The following is a 20,155-nucleotide window of genomic DNA, read 5'->3' as shown; positions in this document are numbered from 1 at the left end:
TCGGGATTTCCGAGCGAGCGAGCTCAAGGTAAACCGAGCCGAGTCAGGGTCATAGGTGCAGTTACGTCGGAATTGGACATTATTTTCAGCGAGTGCCGGCCACTTAACTTAGGCGACCGCGCGAGCGCTAGCGTGAGCGCGCGCGCGAGTATGTGCGTGTCATAGGTCCTATTATCGCGGCCACTTGGTGCGCGAGCCGACTATATCGAGTCTGTGGGCCGAAGCTCGCGCCACATTTTCACCGGATAAGCTCGATGCTTTACGGTCGGCCGCGTTTTCGAGGCTCGAAAGCTCGAATCGGAGAATTTACAAAGAATTCGAAGCGTTGATTTTCACTCGAAAGCTCGAATTCGGAGATTTCCAAGGAATTCAATCGATTTTCGCTCGAAAGCTCGAATCGGGGGATTTCCAAAGAATTCAGTGCGTTGATTTTCACTTGAAAGCTCGAATCGGGGGGTTTCCAAAGAATTCACAACGTTGATTTCTACTTGAAAGCTCGAATCGGAGGATTTCCAAAGAACTCACAACGTTGATCTCCGCTTGAAAGCTCGAATCAGGGGATTTCCAAAGAATTCACAAGGTTGATCTCCGCTCGAAAGCTCGAATTGGAGGATTTTCAACGAATTCACAAGGTTGATCTCCGCTCGAAAGCTCGAATTGGAGGATTTTCAACGAATTCACAACGTTGATCTCCGGTTGAAAGCTCGATTCGGGGGATTTCCAAAGAATTCACAATGTTGATCTCCGCTCGAAAGCTTGAATAGGGGGATTTCCAAAGAATTCACAAGGTTGATCTCTGCTCGAAAGCTCAAATCGGAGGATTTCCAACGAATTCACAAGGTTAGTTTCCACTCGAAAGCTCGAATCGAGGGATTTCCAACGAATTCACAAGATTGATTTCCATTCGAAAGCTCGAATCGAGGGATTTCCAAAGATTTCACAAGGTTCATCTCCGTTCAAAAGCTCCAATCGAAGGATTTCCAAAGAATTCGAAGCGTTTCGCGATACACCTACTAACCAAAGTCTCCGATTTCCTGTTAAAGCGTACACCCGCTCTCGATCGTCCCTTGACCCCGTTCGAAAGCTCAAGTGAATGAATTTCAAGAAGAATTCGAGGCGTTTCGCGATATACTTCCCCGCGAACCGTAGTCTCCGATTTCCTGTTAGCGGGAACATTACGTTCTCGATTGTGGCCCGACCTCCGCACGAGAGTGTAACGCGCGCGATAGGATTACCTTCCGCGTGGCTCGGAGAACGCGACCGATCGCGGAGCGTGAAATCGTTTCTTTTTCGTCCTCGGGACCGTATCTCTGGCACATCCTCTAGCCAGGAGCAATAGGCCGGTTATAAAACGCTTCTCGAGCCATCGTAAAAGCGTGGACGCGACGCGAGGACTTTGATTTTTATCGACGTGCGAGTTTTCAGTGCTCGGTAGGGGCAAGCGACAGAAATCGAGTAATCGAGAGGACGATCCTCGAGGAGGTCGAGAGAGTAGCCGAGCGGCTAATTGAATCGTCGCTCGTTCGAGATTAGAAACGCGTCGCGGGCGAGCGCGAGCTACGAGCACCGTTCGCGCGTAAACCGCGCCGGATCGGCGAATTGTATATTAAGTGGGCCCGTTTTTATGGGCCATCCGGGAGCCGATGAGAGGGCCCGTAAGGCGATACGAAGCTCGCACACCCGCGCGGATCCACACCGGGTACGCCTCCGTCGTTCTGCGAGACGGTTTGGAATTTCGTCCCGGGACGAAAATCGACGCTGCGCCTTCCGCCTCGCCTCCGACGAGCGTGCCGACACCTTCTCCTTGACATTTTCCGCTCGACGCCTACGGATCTAGCGCCGCGGAATTCAATCGCCGCGTCGATGCGATTAGACGCGGTGGAATCGATCGCTCGAGACGGTCCCCGAACCGTTCCTTACGGGGCTGGGACTGTTTGCGCGAATTATTCGAGTATCGAAATATACGAGGTCGATTGGAGAGATCGAGTATTCGGTGTGTATATGTCGTGAGATCGAGTATTCGATGAATTGAAGTCGTGAGATCGAGTATTCGACGAATACAAATCGTGAGATCGAGTATTCGATGAATGTTAATCGTGAGCCCTGGTATTCGATAAATGTTAATCGTGAGCTTGAGTATTCGGTGTATATAAGTCGAAAGATCGAATATTCGATGAATGTTAATCGTGAGTTCTAGTATTCTACGAATGTTAATCATAAACTTGAGTATTCGGTGTATATAAGTCGTAAGATCGAGTATTCGACGAATACACGTCGTGAGATTGAATATTCGATGAATGTTAATCGTGAGCTCTAGTATTCGATGAATGTTAATCGTGAGGTTTAGTATTCGACGAATGTTAATCGTAAGCTTGAGTATTCGTCGAATATAAGTAGTAAGATCGAGTATTAGACGAATATAAATCGTAAGCTTGAGTATTCGACGAGTACAAGTCGTGAACTTGAGTATTCGAGGAATATACCCAGCAGATCGAGTACCAAGATATTCGAGAAATATAATTCCAAAGAATGAGTATTTGAGTGTTCTACGAATGCTCACCATAGGCACGAGTATTCGAGTACTCGACAAATATAATTCAATTTTTGACTATTCGAGTATACTCGAATACAAATCGACCAGTTCGATGATTCGACTATGCAGCGAACGTAGTTCGAGTAACTCGGATATTCGAATATTCCTAGCACTTCTCGAGTATCTAAATATTCCCGGCGATCGAACAGCGCGACGTGGACCATAAATCGAGTACTTTAAGTTCGTCGTAAAAGCACAGTTTACACCTGTTCGTACTAAAACGAAACCCGACTTAACGTTCCCGATGTTGAATTATCGCGAGCGTAGCGATAGATCGCGACGAGCTAGGCGCGCGTGCGCGATAATGTGCCCTACTATAACGTAAGATATGTTACGTAAACAACCCGTTGTATTTGTGTCCATTAATGCGCAACTGTATTTCTATATGTTTATATGCATGCATATTATTCATCGACCCAATAATCGACCAGTGACGAGCTATAATATTTAAATACACCGTCGGTATTCGCGCGATCGAAACGGTGTAAATACCTTCTTAGACGAACAATAACAATCGAATGCTCGGATTATAGACGTTTGAACACTTATAAATTATTCAAACTACAATACTTATCGAAATCATTTTTAATTAATCGCGTGTGTATACACGATAAAACATACCAAAGGCATTTCCACGAGTGCACAGATATTCGCGTACACGCAACACTCGTGCACATCCTAGAAAATCTATTCACTCCGAGCAATTAAACCGAACGACACAGCGAAACAACGCAGACTACACTTAAACGCGCGGGTGGGGGTCTCGGTGACCTTGAACGGCCAAAATATTCGTCCATGACGCGTCACTGAGATCCAACAGGTTCAGTTCTCCGAGAATCCTTCCTTCTCGAGCCTCCGACATCCAAACCGATCACCGTTCGAGATTCCCATCCACCGAAACCAATCCTCTCGAAACTTCACTCTCGTTCGATTCACAGAACACGCGATACGTACGAAGAACAGCTTTCGGTAGAACCGAATCACCACGAAATCGAAAGTTCGGACGAACGAGGCTCTCTCTTTCTCTCTCTCTTTCTCTCTTCCTCTCTCTCTCTTCGGGGTGGTCGCGCGGAAGCTGCCACTGGGAAAGTTTGCATTCCGATCGATCGCGTTACGGGGTTGGCCCCCGCGCGGAGGAGATAGCCACGAAAAGAGCGCGGCGGTCGACTCGGCCGCGATTCGATCGGAGCGCCGATAAAATTGAGAATGCACGCGGTCTGCCGGTTTTAATGAATGAACGTCTCGTGGATGCGGCCAAAGGGGCGGGCGAGCGCGTGGAGGGGTGCGGACGAGAGAAGAACGGGCCACCGGACCGACGCGACCGGAGGAGGGGAGGTGCGCGGGGTGGTGGGAGGTTGGACGCGCGGCGAGGAACCACGCACACGGTCGAAACCGCCGCGTGCACGTACACGCGCGCTCGCGCGTTCATAGGAGAGTTAACGGCGTTTGTGTGTGTAACGGCGGGACGCAGCCGGAACGGATAGCGCGCGCGCACGGATCTACATAATGTTTATTATGCTAACCTAGGCCAACGCGCTTGCATCAACAAGTGTTATATTATCATTCAAATAAAATGTTTTAATCTGCATACGTTTTATCGGCCTCCCGCGGGCACGCGGAACGCGCCGGCGACACGAGACGCGCGTTCCACGCGGGATAGACACGCGCGCGACTTCAACCCCCTCCCCTCCCCTCCTCTACCGTGAACGCGCGGGTCTTTTCAATTTTTATAAGCCCGTCCACCGATCCGCTCGCGAATCGTTCCATTGCGAGTCAGCGATCCGTGAGATAAGGAGAGAAGGACGAGAATACGACGGGACCTCGATAATTGTCGAGATACTTTCTCCGGAGTGCGTATATCGGGGTAAACGATTTGGTAAGAAGCACGGTTGAGCGATACGGATTTCGTCTCGGAGAGGTGCTTCTTAGAGGTACTCGCGTTAGTCAGCGAGACGATGGAACGAAGTTCTCGTCGGGGTTGCATTTATCGAGGTTCTAGGGCAACCTCGATGTAAGTAACTTTGAAACTTCGAAGCGTGTATAGATTGTCTGGAAAAAATTACTGTATTCGAAGAGACGATCTTCCGTTTGTCGTCGCGGTGTTACAACGAGGTCCTTGTCAAGGTTACATTTATCGAGGTTCTCACGTATGTTCGATGGAAATAATTTGGAGGCTTCCGAATATGGTTTATCGTAGAGAGAAGATCGCTGTATTCGAATAGACAATCTTCCGTTTGTCGACACGGTGTTACAACGAGGTCCTTGTCAAAGTTACATTTATCGAGGTTTTAACGTATATTCAATGAAAATAATTTCGTAACTTTCGAATACGGTTTATCGTAGAGAGGAAAAAGGATCGATTTTGGATAGATATTCTTCCACTGGTCAACACGGTGCAACGAACAAAGTTACCGTGCAGTCGAGGTTACATTTATCGAGGTTCCAGAGTATCTCTTGTATCGAAAGACAGAAAGATCAGTTCCGAATAGAGACACGTCTCAATCGAGAGGTTCTCGTCATACTCGATATAAAAAACGATCTCCTCGTGACTCTTATCGAGGCTCTGGCGTCACCTCGATAAAAATAACTCAGAGCCCCCGAGACACGGTGTATTGCATAGCGAAAGAAAGATCACGCTTGAAAAATCGTTCTTCCACGTACTTCGAAGCGGTAAACAAAGTTCTCGCGTATTACGGACAAAAACTTGGAATCGTCAAATTGCGACGCATCGTAGAAAGAAAGAAACATCGATCTTGGAAAGAATCTCGAGCCTCGGTTCTACCATTCCTCTCCTCGCTACACCGAACGAGGTCCCGTATTTTAGGTGGAACTTAGGATCCTCGAGGCAACGGTGTATCGCATAGGGAACGGAAGATCGATCGAGCGAGGAACCGAGCAAAAATCACTCGACACCGTCCAGGCACATCGGTTTTCCCCCATACCCCGCGATCCTCGACGTCGATCTCGCCCACGATTTAGCAACGAAACCTTCGACGTCCGAGCGTAGTGTCCCGCGCAACGCGCAAGGGACGGAGAAGGACAACCAACGGCGCGCGGTCGCTCACGGTCCATCCACGGATCGGCTATCAAAGGAATCGGCAATAAACCTTCGCGCGGGATTATAAATTCGTTAGCGAGTCGGTCGATCCGGTGCAGCTGCGAATTTACGAAGCCCGGAGTAGCGGGTGTCGGCGCGGGCCAAAAGGTCAATAAAATTACTCGGGCGCAAATACGCTGCAGATTCGATAGCGTACAAATGTTACGGGCGCGCGGCAACGCTGCCGATAAATATACTCGCCAATCCAATTACGATCGGCGAACGCTCGTCCATCCTTCGGCCCGAAAATACGGCGTAACGTCCCATCGCGATGGTACCTCGAATTTGTTACACCCGGGAGGAGAGCGCGGCGTCTAGTTCCCTCTTTCGCGTAGACGAGAGAAACAGAAGGAGAAAGAAGAAGAAAAAGGAAAAAAATAAACGAACAAACGAAAGTAAAATAAAAGAAACGTCCAACGCGTGAATCGCGCCGCCGTGGAATCAGTTTATACGGAACGAATTCGACGAGATACGCGACTCGGGGAGACGGTTCGCGTGAATTTTCCAGCGTACGGTGTTTCGGGCATCCCGAGACCCTTTATCATTCCACCGCCAACCGGTAGCCGAGCTACGGGCAAAAACTTTGCGACAGATTTTCGATTAGACGGGACGGAAAGGACCCACTCGAGATTCGCGAAAAAACTTTTCGAGCAAAACGGTCGCGTAATCCAACGGTTTATCGGTCTCGTGGGGGCAACCGCGACGTATAGTATAAAACGACACACGCACCGGATAACTCGCGGCCCGGGCGAGATCGAGTCACGCGAGCGGAAAAGGGCCGAGCAGACGCGGGAAAAAGTCGCTCGATCCTGTGTTCCGTTCGCTCGAGCTCGCTCGGCCGAAAGCACGACTAATTCGTGGCAAACGCCGCGCAACGCGGCGCATAATTGAATCGAACGTCCGCATTCTTGTCGCCGAGGAGGGTGGGAGCGGAGAAGACCGCTCAAGAGGGAGACGAGGCTGCGCGCGCGAGTGCACGCGAGCCCGGGTGTGCATGCACGCGATCTCGTCGCGCTGACGCGTGCCATTTCCGCAGGGAGGTCGAATTTCGTGTTCTGCTAAGAAAATTGGTGGCTTTGGATGGGAATGCGCGCGTTGAAATCTCCGCGTGCGTGAATGGGGGCGAACGAAACACGCGTGATCGGTTAGAAGTTCGTCTCTTCTAATTAACCCCTTGCTTCATGATTTAGTTTAAAGTAGACATGATTATTTTTGCAAGGTGATCGAAATTTGTATCTAGTCGAGGAAATAGGTATCTTTACAGGAAATTGCGTGCGTTGGAATCTCCAGGTGCGAGAATGGGGGCGAACGAAACACGCGTGATCGGTTAGAAGTTCGTCTCTCCGAATTAACCCCTTGCTTTACAATTTATTTGAAAGTAAATGTGATTATTTTTGCGAGGTGGTTAAAATTTGTACCCTAGCGAGAAACTACCTTTAGAGAAATATGCGTGCATTGAAATCTCCATGTACAAAAATAGGAGTGAACGAAGCACGCGTGATCGGTCGAAAGTTCATCTTTCCGAATTAACATTCGCGGTTTATTTTAAAACATTAGTGCCCCTGTGCCCACGATTTCATTTTATCGTGAATCTACGCTCGCAATTATTAAAAAGAAAACTGTTCTTTCGCGAAACTGTTCCATAATTTTCTTCGATTACTGTGCACAAATCGCTATTGCCCTCCGCGCTAGCCAGTTCCACATTTTACAAAAAATTAACGAATTCACCTCCAGAACTATATCGACTGTATTGAAACTATATTGAAACTCTATCGATACAATTGAGATGCAAATTGCGCATTAAAGCGACCGATAATTAACAATCTCTCGATTACGCTACAACAACCACATCAAACCCTGCAATTTTTCAATCACCTCGTGTCACAAATTAACAGAAACTATTCCCAAATACGATAACCGAAATTTTGAAACACCGTGACGTTTCCATTGGAGAATTCGAAGATTCGATCGCGAAATAAAAATCGCGCGAACAATTATCGAGAGCAACGATTCCTCCGTACTCGGTTATTTTTCCATACTTATTTCTAAAAAAAAAAAACCTACAATTTTCGAAGAAGTGACGAATGTTTACAAGTCGGTGTTCGCGATCCTGCTCGCTACGAACGTCGAGTACGTTAAACTCTCGTTCGAGAAGCGAAAGTGGTGGGGGATTGACGGTCGAAGAAAGCGAAATTCCTTAAACTTCCTCGAGACTCACGGCACAACATCCTTGAACACCGAACGCCACTTGGAATTAAAATTCGCTGCTGTCCCTCACCGGAGAACTATATTCCCTATTTGTTTACGGGTGCTCGATAACGTGATTCCCGCGCGAAACAATGTTTCCCGCGCGCGGCAATTTGCGCGGCGAACGCGAGCGAAATTCTCGATCCGAGAATTACACGCTCCGGCGGAGGAAACTCGCTCGCTCGCTCGCGGTAACCAGTGATATAACCGAATGAATAATAAACGCTGGGTATAATAACAGCGGCGTCGAGGAATTAATGAATAAGATATTTCGCGTGCCGGAGCGATTTCGACTTATTTTCGTATCCGAGCGCGGTTCGCGTTCGAGGGATCCCTCTGACCGAACGTTCGACCCGTTGGATTTAAATATCCAGTTATGCAAAGCATCGTGACGCCGCTCCAATTGTCCCCGGGGGGGAAGAATCGAGTCCCAGGTTGCTCCCCGCGAGCGGAAAACCGCGCACGGAAGTCTCGTTGCGGACCGAGTAAATAGAAACCGCGAGTTTCGGTTAGGTGGCAAAAACCGGTGGGCTGGTAGCGTGGAATCGCGTACAATTCTCTGGATGTTGTCTCTCGAGCGAGGAGTACCTCGCCTCGTCTTTGTCTGTCGCTAGAATCGTGCGTTTGTTGCCCTCTCTCGCTCTTTCGCTCGCAACGCGCGCGAGCGTGCACGGTTGCTTTCTCTGTCTCTGGGTCACTCGCACGGGGAACCTGGGTGGGATCTTTCCGTGCCACCTGTGTCTTCGTTATTCAGCAATGCAAATAGATTACCGCCGGCATTACCATAATTAGATTCAATATTTGTAACTTGTCACGCCATTAGTATAATTCATCCGGTCGCGGTCGTCGAGTTCGCTCGGGAGGAATCTGTCGGCGAGGGCAAGGTACGGAGACCGTACCGGTTCGTTTCCCTTTTGAAATTCCCGCCCTTTCCAACTATCTGCAATCTCGATCTTTCGAAACTGTTCGCAGCACCGAGACGATCGTACCATTCGACGATCTTACGTTCGGATCTCGAGGTTTTCCGGGAGCTTTCGAAATGGAGCTTTTCTCGTGTTTCAACGCCGAGAACCTCGAGGAAGAACTCTTTGGAAGCTGCTTCGAATCTTAATCGTTTTCAAGGTGTCTCGAGGCTCTTTCTAGGAGCTTGCGCGCAATCGTTGCTTAAATTTTTCTTCGAGAAAATGTGGAGACGATAAGTGTATTTTTTCTTGGAAAATTCGCGACCTTTCGATGTATTTTGGGTATTAGTCATTTCCTCGAATCGCTGTCTCGTGATTGTTTAGAAGTTGGAACGCAATGTATCTTTCTGGTATATTTAAAGTGATTTTGAAAATTTTCTCCGCAATGACACGGAGACGATCGAAGTGTCTCTTTTTGAAGATTTCTTTTTAGAAGCTCGATCGCCAAAGTGTCTTGCAACGATTCCAGAAATCGTGCAAAATCGTTTCTCGATGTTCTTCTCTTTGAAAATTCGGACCTTATCGGGTTTCTTTCGATGAGACTTTGGCTAGTGATTAAGATGGGAAATAGATCGAACGAGGCTGAATTTTTTAAAGAGATGCACTCTGATCGTTGGTGTCTCTTTGCGGAAGAATTTATGAAAATCATTTTGCAAAATTTCAGGAAGAGTCATAAAACGTTAGCTCAGCGATTAAGATTGAAAAAAAGTTTTTAATTCAAAAATTAGATTCAGAAATTTCCCTCCGAAGAAACGAAGACGATCAGAGTACACCTCTTTAAGAAATTCATGACTATTGGATCTATTTTGAATCTTAATCACTAGCCAACGTATACTCTTTTTGAAATCTTGTAAAATAATTTTCAAAAATTTCCTCACAAGGAAACAAAGATAATTAGAGTGGTCCTCTTTAAAAACTTGCGTCCATTCGATTCACTTTTAATCCTAATCACTCGCCAAGGTATCTTACTCTTCCCGAAATTTTGCAAAATAATTTTCAAAGATTTCCTCCAAAGAAACAAAGATAATTAGAGTGGTCCTTTTTAAAAAATTTGCGCCCTTCTGATTTACTTTTAATCCTAATCACTCATCCATACCTAGCCAAGGTATATTACTCTTCCTGAAATCTTGCAAAATAATTTCCAAAAATTTCCCTCCAAAGAAACAAAGACAATGAGAATGACCCTTTTTAAAAATTCATATCCATTCGATTTACTTCTAATCCTAATCACTCGCCAATGTATCTCATTCTTCTCGAAATCTTGCAAAATAATTTCCAAAAATTTCCCCCCGAAGAAACAAAAACGAAACGTCTCTCTTTCGAAACACAATGGTCGTCGATCAGCTTGGAGTCTCGAGCGGCGTATCGTGTCGCGTCGTTTCCATAGATCACGCGAAATCATTTTTCTCGATGTTTCTCCGGGCAAAGAAACGATCGCAAGAAATTCACGATGAATTCGCGCCACCGTGTCGATCTATCGGCGATTTAACGACGCTCGGTCGATCGACGCGTCGATACCGCGACGTCGTCGAGTCGAGCGGAAGCCGCTGCGCTCGTAAAACCCACGACGCCTGTCGCTATAAATCTTCCTCGGACAAAAACACACACGCCGGGGGGAAAGGGACGTCACGATGATTTTCCAGGTATCCGAACGATTTCATCGATTTCCGCGAGAACTCGTCGACGCGTCGAAATTCGCGATCGCGATCGTCACTCGGGACTCGAGCCGGTGGAAACGGTGGGGAGGGGAGGAGGGGAGAAAAAAAATCACAATCGACGATGCACTTCCAGAGAATCGCAACTCTGTTCGCGACCTTGGTACCCGTTTCTCTCCCGCTCTCTCTTCTGCGAATCGTTGCATTCGCGTTACGAATTCGGTCTCCGGGGGTCCTAACGAGACTCCTCTCGCGTTCGAGATTCTTCGTTGGGTTTTCCCTCACCTCGTCTACGGAATATAAAATTCCCCCGTGACAACGTTAACACCGTAAACTTCGAAACGATACAACATAAATTCCTCGGGTCTCGTAACGTACGAGATTGGAAGGCCTCGTAACGCGTCTCTCTCGTATTACGACTCGGTCCTAAGTCTCTTACGGTGGGTGATTAAATTATTCCGAACACTTGGACGCTACTGCGTATTCCAAGTTTCGAAGTTCGGTCACGAATCGAATTGAAAATGCACTTAATTCCTACCGACGACTAACGACTGTTTCAAAGTTGCGGCGATGCAAAAGAAAGAAAAAAAAATATACACGCCTCGGTATTTGATCACGCCACCTTTCTCGTCTGTAATTACACGGACACGTGTCTCGGCATGCTTTTCATAATTTTTTCGACAATCTTCTCGCGTCGGCGTACGAATATATATTTCTTTGATCCGTTGGTTTCGTTGCACGTGGATGCAAAGAGCGGTACGGTCGAACATTCGTAGATTGTAAAAGTTTTGGAAAATAGTTGTAAAATATCGTTAGGAACGATACATTATTTAATAAACCAAAGTATCGTTTGCAATTTCATTTTTGACCAAACATCAAGTAACGAGAAATTTCGAAACGTTTTTAATAAATTGATCACCCGCTGAATATCTCTCACGAGACACCGAACTTTCGTGGATTGCAGTGGAACTGCAAAATTGCATCGCGAGAATGCAAGTTGAGTTCGATGAACGACTTTTTCCAGAGACGTTCGATCTCGGCGATTTTCATCGCCATTATTTTCATTACGAAACCGTTTAAAATATCTAAATCGTTTCTAAACGCATCTTTGCAAAAATACGACGACATTCCATCGAAAGATCCCTCTTTGTAAATTCGCGCCCTAAACGTATCAAAAGATTTCGAATGAACGTATCGATAGGCCCTAGAGTAAAGTGAAATGAATAATAAGGAAAATAAAACGGAAGAACAGGTCTCGAAGCCCGCGAACGCTTCCACCCTGAGCGTCGAAGGTCGCGGAGAACGCGCGTAAGCGTTTATTCCGCACCGTCCGAAGGTCGACGACAACGACGTCGACGTCGACGTCGAGGAGAAGAACGCCGAGTGTCGGTGTCACCCGCGCCGATCCCATCCGGAGCGATCCCTCGATCTTCGATCGAGAATCGTGGATTCCCCGCGTTGCGTAATCGGCGCGGCTCGCGAGCTGACTCGCTCGCGGAAATATATATTATTTCGACGCAATTACGCGACGCGACGCGGCGCTGGTTCTGACGATGTTTTCGGCACGGTGAGTACGATCGGTGGTGGACGTTTGCCCTCAATTAACTTCATAAGTGAGTAAGGAGGCGTGCGGCCGCTCGGTCGTCCGTCAGTTCGCGCGTATCTCGCGCCGTACGACGCCGACGCGGCGACTCGCGCGAACCAGCGATTCTTCGGGAACACCGATGACTGTCAGTGTCCCTGTAACTGCCGCTTCAATTATTTTGTACGACGGAAACCGTACAACAATTGCGAACAAGACGATCCCAGACCCGAAAAAATACCGATCGAGATCGCGTCACGGGGAAGAGAGAAAGAGGAATTGTGAGAAAAGAGAAATCGTTTAACTCGTCTATTAACCCTTTCGGGGTCTCGATGGCGATTATAGTAAGCGTTGAATACCTGTGAACGCTAGAGTCGACTATAGTCGGTGTAGAGGACCTGTGACCTCTAGTGTCGGTTATAGTCGGCGTAGAGGACCTGTGAACTCTAGTGTCGATTATAGTCGACGTAGAGGATCTGTGAACTCTAGCGTCGATTATAGCCGGTGTAGAGGATGTGTGACCTCTAGTGTTGACTATAGCTGGGGTAGAGGACCTGTGAACTCTAGAGTCGACTATAGTTGACGTAGAGAACCTGTGAACTCTAGTGTCGACTATAATCGGCGTAGAATACCTGTGAACTCTAGAGTCGACTATAGTCTGCGTAGAGGACTTGTAAACTCTAGTATCGATTATAGTCTGCATAGAGGACCTGTGAACTCTAGTGTCGACTATAACTGGGGTAGAGATCCTGTGAATTCTAGAGTCGACTATAGTCTGCGTAGAGGACCTGTGAACTCTAGTGTCGACTATAGTCGACATCCGTGTGAAGTATTTGTATCCTAGATTAGGATCAGCGATTATGGGTCCACGTAACGAGCAGTCGATTGTAGCAGACTTCCCTGTACAGGGAAAGTAAACTCGCGAAACTTATATCGGAACGAGGGTTAACTTCCACGTTCTTAGGATGGATTGTATTCGGTATGGCTACCCTCTGTGTACTCTAACACCAGTTAGAGTAGATGATTCCTAACTTATTCGTTTAATTGTTCTCGAGGTTACTTAACCTACAAATGGTTCCAGATTAAAGCATTGTTAAACTCGTACGTTGCTTTCGGTAACAATTGTTTCACGTCTCTTTTGTTTGCGACCATTTTGGTTTAAACGTTACGATGAATCGATTAGTAATTCATATAGCGTACAACGAGATCAAATGTGAGATAGTTTTGTTTCCCACAAATCGGATCTGTTACGATATTTCATTTCCTTCCGAGTATATTCGCCCCTAATGAAGCTTATGATAGTCCAGAAATTCAGTCACCCCGGATACAGGTCTAAGTTGAATACGGGTTAGTTCGAATTCGTTCGAAAATATCTGCTATCGAGTAGTATGTGCCAACAAAGAACAATCATGTGTGCTCGTACCCTACAATTTGATATTCCCTCGATGCGAATAGAACTGTCAACAAATATAAATTAATTTCCCCCTCCAAGTTTCTTCGTTCGTTCGAGAATATCTTATGAAATAACTTCGTTTCCAATAAATCCCATCTATTACATTCAGGTAATATTTGATTTCCTCGCGAGTGCTATTCGTTTCCAATTGATCGAACGACCCAGAAACGAGGCGCAGGGATACCCCGGATATAGGTCGAGCCGTCGAATCGGGACGAACGAAAACCGTAAACTCTCGCGGCGATCGGCGTCCCGAGGCGCGGTGATATCGAACGCGAAATTGTCGCGAGTTTCCTCGATCGCTCGTTATCGTCGCGACACGGCCGAGAGAGGAAAATTTTCTGGCGGCTCGCGAGCCGCTTTCCGGTCTGATTCCGCGACCGGCGGAGAGCAGCGCGAGCCGGTCGCTGTAATTTACGCTCCTCGTCCTTCGGGCCGAGGAATCCAGATACCGTGTCAACGAGACCGATCGTCGAATCCGATCGAACTGGACGAGAAGTTAACTGGACGCTGGCCGCGTCCCCGAAATCGAGGAACGAGCGCAATCGGGGCGAAAAATGATCTCTTAATCGAGGGAATGTACTGTGAGGAGTTAGAAAGATGTCATTTGGATCAAGGGGAACGTCTAAGGAGACTGTGAACAGTGTTGAATTCATTTTGAACAGTAGGCCTTCTAAAAGAACCCAATGCGCAATTTCTTCCAGATGTCAACTTTTCAATTATGCATAGTACTATGAGGAGTTGGAAAAATGTCATTTGGGTCAAGGGGAACGTAATACCGCGTGTAAGGAGATGTAAACAATTAATTTTGAGCAGTAGGCCTTCCAAAATGTCTAAACCAATGCACAATCCCTTGTAGATGTAAACTTCTCAATTACGCACAGTACTATGAGAAGTTGGAAAAATGTCATTCGGGTCAAAGAGAACCTCGTACAACGTAGAAGAAAAATGTGGACAGTGTCGAACAAATTTTGAACAGTAGACCTAAAATGTCTAACCCAATGCGCAATCCCTTGCATATGTAAACTTGTCAATTACGCACAGTACTATGGGGAATTGGAAAAATGTCATTCCGGTCAAGGGGAACATGGTACCGCGTGGAAGGAGAATGAGAACAATGACGAATTAATTTTGAGCAGTTGACCTTCTAAAATGTCTAAAACAATGCGCAATCCCTTGCAAATGTAAACTTCTCAATTACGCACAGTACTATGACAAGTTGGAAAAATGTCATTCGGGTCAAGGGGAACGTGGTACCGCGTGGAAGGAAAATGTGAACAGTGACGAATTCATTTTGAGCAGTTGGCCTTCTAAAATACCTAACCCAATACAATATGCAATTCCTCCCAGATGTAAACTTCTCAACTAAGCACAGTACTATGGAAAGGTGGAACGATGTAATCTGAACCGAGAGAGATGTAGTAACGTATATGAAAATAATATAAACTTCGAGTAATTCTTGCTCGGTCCCATTTAAAGATAATTCCTTCTAGATGTCAACTTCTCAACTCCGCACAATACAAAGTGGAATGCTACGCAGCTCGAGAACGCTAGCTCTCGTTATCGATGAATCGGTCGTATTTTCCAAAGGTCGAATCGAGCTCGAATTCCAGGCGTGTCGAAATTTCGTAAAAAGAAATCGTAAATGGAGACCACGCTCCCGTGGCGTTCCACGGGAGAGTTATTTACGCAGCGTGGTAAATCGCGTTTTCGAAACGTCGATCTCGAATTCCACGGGACGCTTCGAAACGGGGTGGGGGGATAAAAAATGTCGAAAACGTCACCGGATCCCGTGCCGTCCACCGTGGCGGTCCTCTTCGCTGTTTCTTCGAAACGTCGATCTCGAATACCACGGGCCGTTTCGAAAGAAAAAAAAAATCGCGAAGTCGGTGGCTGGATTCCGCGATCCGCGATACCTCGAACTCGGTGAGCTCGAGCGCGAGCGCGCGCGCGCGCGCGCTTGCTCGCTCGCGTGCTCGATCTTTATTGTTCCACGGCCTCGATCGGTGCCCCGGCGCTCTTTGGACGCGCGTAAAAACGGCGTCGTCCGTAGGATCCAGCGAGACACTCTCGCGAGAGTCACGCCTACGCGAGAATTTGCCGCTCGGGAGAAAGAAACGCGAACGGAGGACGGGGGACGAGGGGGGACGAGGAGAGAAGCGCGGTTTTACGTGTGTCCGAACGTGTGTACGTCGTGGTCGCTTGCTCGCTCGCTCGCGCTCGCGCGAGCAGGGACCCGTACACGCCGCGCGTAGCCGTACAGGTGTACGTTTCACGAATGCGCGCGTAGGCTCGTTTACTTAGCCAATGCCATACCTGAGTTATTTATCTGTCTTTTGCCCGGCAGCACCAACCGAGAATGCCTCTATATACGTAGCCCCGACACTCTTGGAGAGCCGTACGCGTGGGTCCGGAGAGCCGTTCAAGGCCTACCTGCTCGCTCGCTTACGCTGCTTGAACGCGCGATCGCTTCTCTCCCTCTCTCTGTCTACCCTGTAGCCGTCTCTTTCTCCTCGCATCGGCTACGCAATATCGAATACGCGCGCGCGAGCGCACGTTGACGATGAGAGAGAAAAAAGAAAAAAGAATATACGGAAACTCGACGATGGAAAAACGAAACTGGGAGCGAGACGGATCGAGAAAAGTCGATCGGGGCCGCCCTTGCCCCGAACGCGGGCCACGGGCCCAGGTTAAGGCGACACTGGACCGACCAGACCGACCGAACTCCCGTAACAGGAGAGACGGTGAATGGTGGATCGTCGCTGACACTGTGTCTCAGTTTTCTTGAATAACTTTACATTTTTTAACACGATGCACAAATTTTGATGGACCTCCTATAACACGATTTAACAGATTTGGATAACCTTAATTCGTAACACGAATTCTTCCATGAGTGTAAGTTTGGCGAGTAGGGTCTAAGTTTAACACGGTTTCCATCCGATACTAGATTCTCGCAGAACGGTGCAAAAAATGGTGAGAGTCCTCCTGTAATAAGTTGTTCTATATATTTTTATAGCACAGCTCGATAAACTCGGACAATCTTGTGCAACGCGAACATTTGCATCGCGATGTTTAGGTTTCGCTCAACACGGTTTCCATCCAACACTCGACCCTCTCGTAACAAGGTGGAAAAATTGCGACAGTCCTCCTATAACGCGACATTCTCGTAACACGGTTTCCACACAGCGCGACTTAAGAAACTTGGACAACCCTCGTATAGCACGAACGACCTTTCCATCGTAATGTCAAGGTTCCGCTCGACACGATTTCGATCTACCACGGGACGGATCGACCGTGTTATAGGCAAGTTGAAAAAAAACTTGTATCGGGAACGACGATAACCGTAACTCCGAATGTAATCGCGGTCCAACGAATATCCTACCCGAGAGACAAACAAACATTTGTCTTTATCACGGATAGAAACGTCTCCGCAAATCCGAATCACGATTACTCCTAACTCGGCACGAGGACCGATACAATCTAACAAAAAATCCTTACGGAACATTAATCATTCCATGCAGACCTCTTCGAGCAAGACGTAGTCAGCTCCAACGCAAACTTCCAAAATACGAATCAGTGCATTCGTATAGTGCACACCACAAAGTGTCGATGGTCCCAAGTTTCCCCCACTGACCGCACGGGGTAGTGTACAAGGCCCCTCCGAAGATCCAAAAAATTCGTGAAACCGCGAACTGGAGAATTTCCCGCGAAATTGAACGCGTGGATGGAATCGTGGAAGAATCGTAGAAAGCTCCGAAGCTGGTCCGGAACGGGGCCCAAGGCCGCCCTTCGAGAGTCCCGAGTCGCGTCTCGGAGGTCCGTGCGTGTCGAGAAACGGGGGTACGCGGTTGGCGAATAATAAAAGAAAGAGGAACGGATCGACGCGTCCTCGATCGGGGCGACGTTGGGCGTCGATCGGAGGCCGCGAGAGGAAACCGCGGTGTTTCGCGCGAGGTGTGGGTATACCTAAACGACGAGCTCTCGACGCGGCGGTAGTACGTGGTCTCTCGGAGCTCTCCGTAGCCGGATTGTCGAGTGACGTCAGCTCACCGGAAATGGAATGTAGGTAGCTGTGCTTATTAAGCTTCGCTGGCTGCCCGGAGAGGAAGAGACGGGCCGGGGCTTACGGAGCGCGGTAGGGAAAGGCGGGGGGGTGCGTGTGTGTCACGAGGGAGGGAGAAGGCCCGCGGAGCGAAACGAGAGAGGGAAGGACGGCGTTCAATTGTTTCCTCCGCACACGCGTGCCGCGTATCGTCGACGTCGTTCCTCCTCGCGCGAACGGACGTGCGCGTTGCGCGTATACACCACGTCCGTTTCGCGCGGGGCGAACGCGGTGCGGCGGCCCTCGACGGAGAAAACGGTCGTCGAGCGACGACGACGGCGAATCCTAGTGTGGGCATCGGCTATTAAATCAATGCGCCGCTGTCAGGATCTGTTCACGCCTCGCTAACGCGTCCGTGGAATGTCAACGAGCCCGAGCGCCGCGCGAGCTCGCGGAAAACTCGCCGAGTCGATCCACCACTCGGCCCACCGACGACCGCTCGAGTCTCGGTGTCTCGCGTAGGTCGCGGCTCTGGGTTACACGAATCCACCTTTCTCGTAACGCCACGTACGTAGGATCGATCGAGTTGCTTCTTCATAGAGGAACGTAATCGTCGCCGAGAACGGAACACCACCGTCACCGGAATTCTGGGAACCGATACTCGCCGAGTCGCCGGAGAGATCGGAGATTTTACAAACGAGAGGGAGAGGTAAACGCGGGAGCGGTCGTCGTTGCATTTTTCCGAGCGTTTCACCTTGAGTGGGACGAACGCAGAGATCTCGCGACGCGGAACGTATATAGAGGGTATCGACAGACGTGGAACAAATAGGGAGGTTATCGATAGACGCGGAACATATATAGAGGATATTGATAGGCGTGGAACATATATAGACGATATCGACAGACGTGGAACAAATATAGAAGATATCGATAGGCGTGGAACAAATATAGAAGTTATCGATAGGCGTGGAACGTATACAGACGGTGTCGATAGACACGGAACGAATATAGAGGACATCTCTAGTCGGTGAGACAATTATGGAGAATGCCTCTGGTCGGTGGAACAAACGTAGAGGATACCTCTGGTCGGTGGAACAAATATAGGGGATACCTCTAGCGAGTGGAACAAATATAGAGGATACCTCTGGTCAGTCTAAGAAATATATAGCATACCTGTAGTCAGTAGAAACAAATATAGAGGATACCTTTAATCGGTCTAACAAATATAGAGGATATCAGTAGTCAGTCTAACAAATATGGAGGATACCTCTAGTCGGTGGAACGAATGTAAAGGATACCCCTAGTCGGTCTAACAAATATGGAGGCTATATGTAGTCAGTCTAACAAATATGGTGGATACCTTTAATCGGTGGAACGAATGTAAAGGATACCTCTAGTTAGTGAAACAAATATAGTGGATACCTTTAGTCAATAGAAACAAATATAGAGGATACCTCTAGTCAGTCTAATGAATATACAGGATATCTCTAATCAGTAGAAACAAATATAGAGGATACCTTTAGTCAGTTTAACAAATATATAGGATACCTGTAGTCAGTCTAACAAATATAAAGGATACCTCTAGTCGGTAGAACGAATGTAGAGGATACCTCTAGTCAATGGAACAAATATAGAGAATACCTCTAATCAAAGGAACAAATATAAAGGATACCTCTAATCAATGGAACAAATATAGAGGACACCTCTAGTCAGTGGAACAAATATAGGCATCTCTAAACGTGTAACAAATATAGAGAACATTTACAACCGTGGAACAAATATAGAGTACATCTCTAATCACGGGACAAATATAGAGTTCGTCTCTAATCACGGGACAAATATAAAGAACATCTCTGCACATGGAAAATCGAGTCACGAGTTTTCTCCAGCCTCCCAACTGTCACGGAACGTCACCGTTCCTGAAAACATTACCAAGAACCAAGTATACGACTACTATTTTCCCCGTAACGTCTCGTACAAACGTATACAAAGCTAGAATATTTTTCCCAAGTGTGCTTCCCGGTGCTCGCCACTCGCTGAACACCACCGTCGCGGAGAACGCTACGCAAGTGTCGAGTACGCGTACCGTTCTTCGCACCGTGACTCGAACAAACATCGAGGCCATCGCTAGCCACGGAAAAGTCGACGGGACGCGTTAATCGAGCCCGCCCGTTACGAGTAGCGTTACGCGTTTCCGCGGAAAGAAACGAATCCGTACGTTCGATTCGCGGCGGCGGCGGCGGCAGCGGCAGCGGCGGCGGCGGCGGCGGCGGCGCAACGAAAGGACGTCTTAACGAGACGACTGCACGACCCGGCGCATACCGAGAAGCCCACGGAGGAAGACATTTGCCGCGACAGGCTGCGGTTAAGAGCATTCTATTTTTACCGCAGGTGGCTGCGGCGACGTCTTCCTCCGTGACACGCGACGCGGTGGACGTTCGAATCGAATGCTTCCCCGATGTCGTACAACCTGGACGACGTATCTCGACGTCCCGTGGCTCGCGTTGCTCGCGACATGTTCCCG

General features: G+C 48.1%; 1 protein-coding gene across 2 annotated transcripts in view; it reads right to left on the bottom strand.

The window, feature by feature from the left end:
• The window catches only part of LOC143154146 (uncharacterized), a 72,855-nt gene that overhangs the window by 33,360 nt on the left and 19,340 nt on the right, over positions 1–20,155 (bottom strand). The window contains exon 1 of one of the 2 annotated variants that reach the window (XM_076326023.1): positions 3,215–3,238. The exons of the other annotated variant lie outside the window; for it this stretch is intronic. Coding sequence (XP_076182138.1) covers positions 3,215–3,223 — 9 coding nt within the window. The 5' untranslated portion in view covers positions 3,224–3,238. Of the gene's footprint in view, positions 1–3,214; positions 3,239–20,155 lie in introns of those variants that run through there. 2 annotated transcript variants of the gene reach the window in all.

The sequence above is a fragment of the Ptiloglossa arizonensis genome, chromosome 1, assembly GCF_051014685.1.
Source record: "Ptiloglossa arizonensis isolate GNS036 chromosome 1, iyPtiAriz1_principal, whole genome shotgun sequence".
NCBI lineage: Eukaryota > Metazoa > Arthropoda > Insecta > Hymenoptera > Colletidae > Ptiloglossa > Ptiloglossa arizonensis.
The sequence above is the reverse complement of the archived record's forward strand: the minus strand, read 5'-3'. Positions and strand labels throughout refer to the sequence as shown.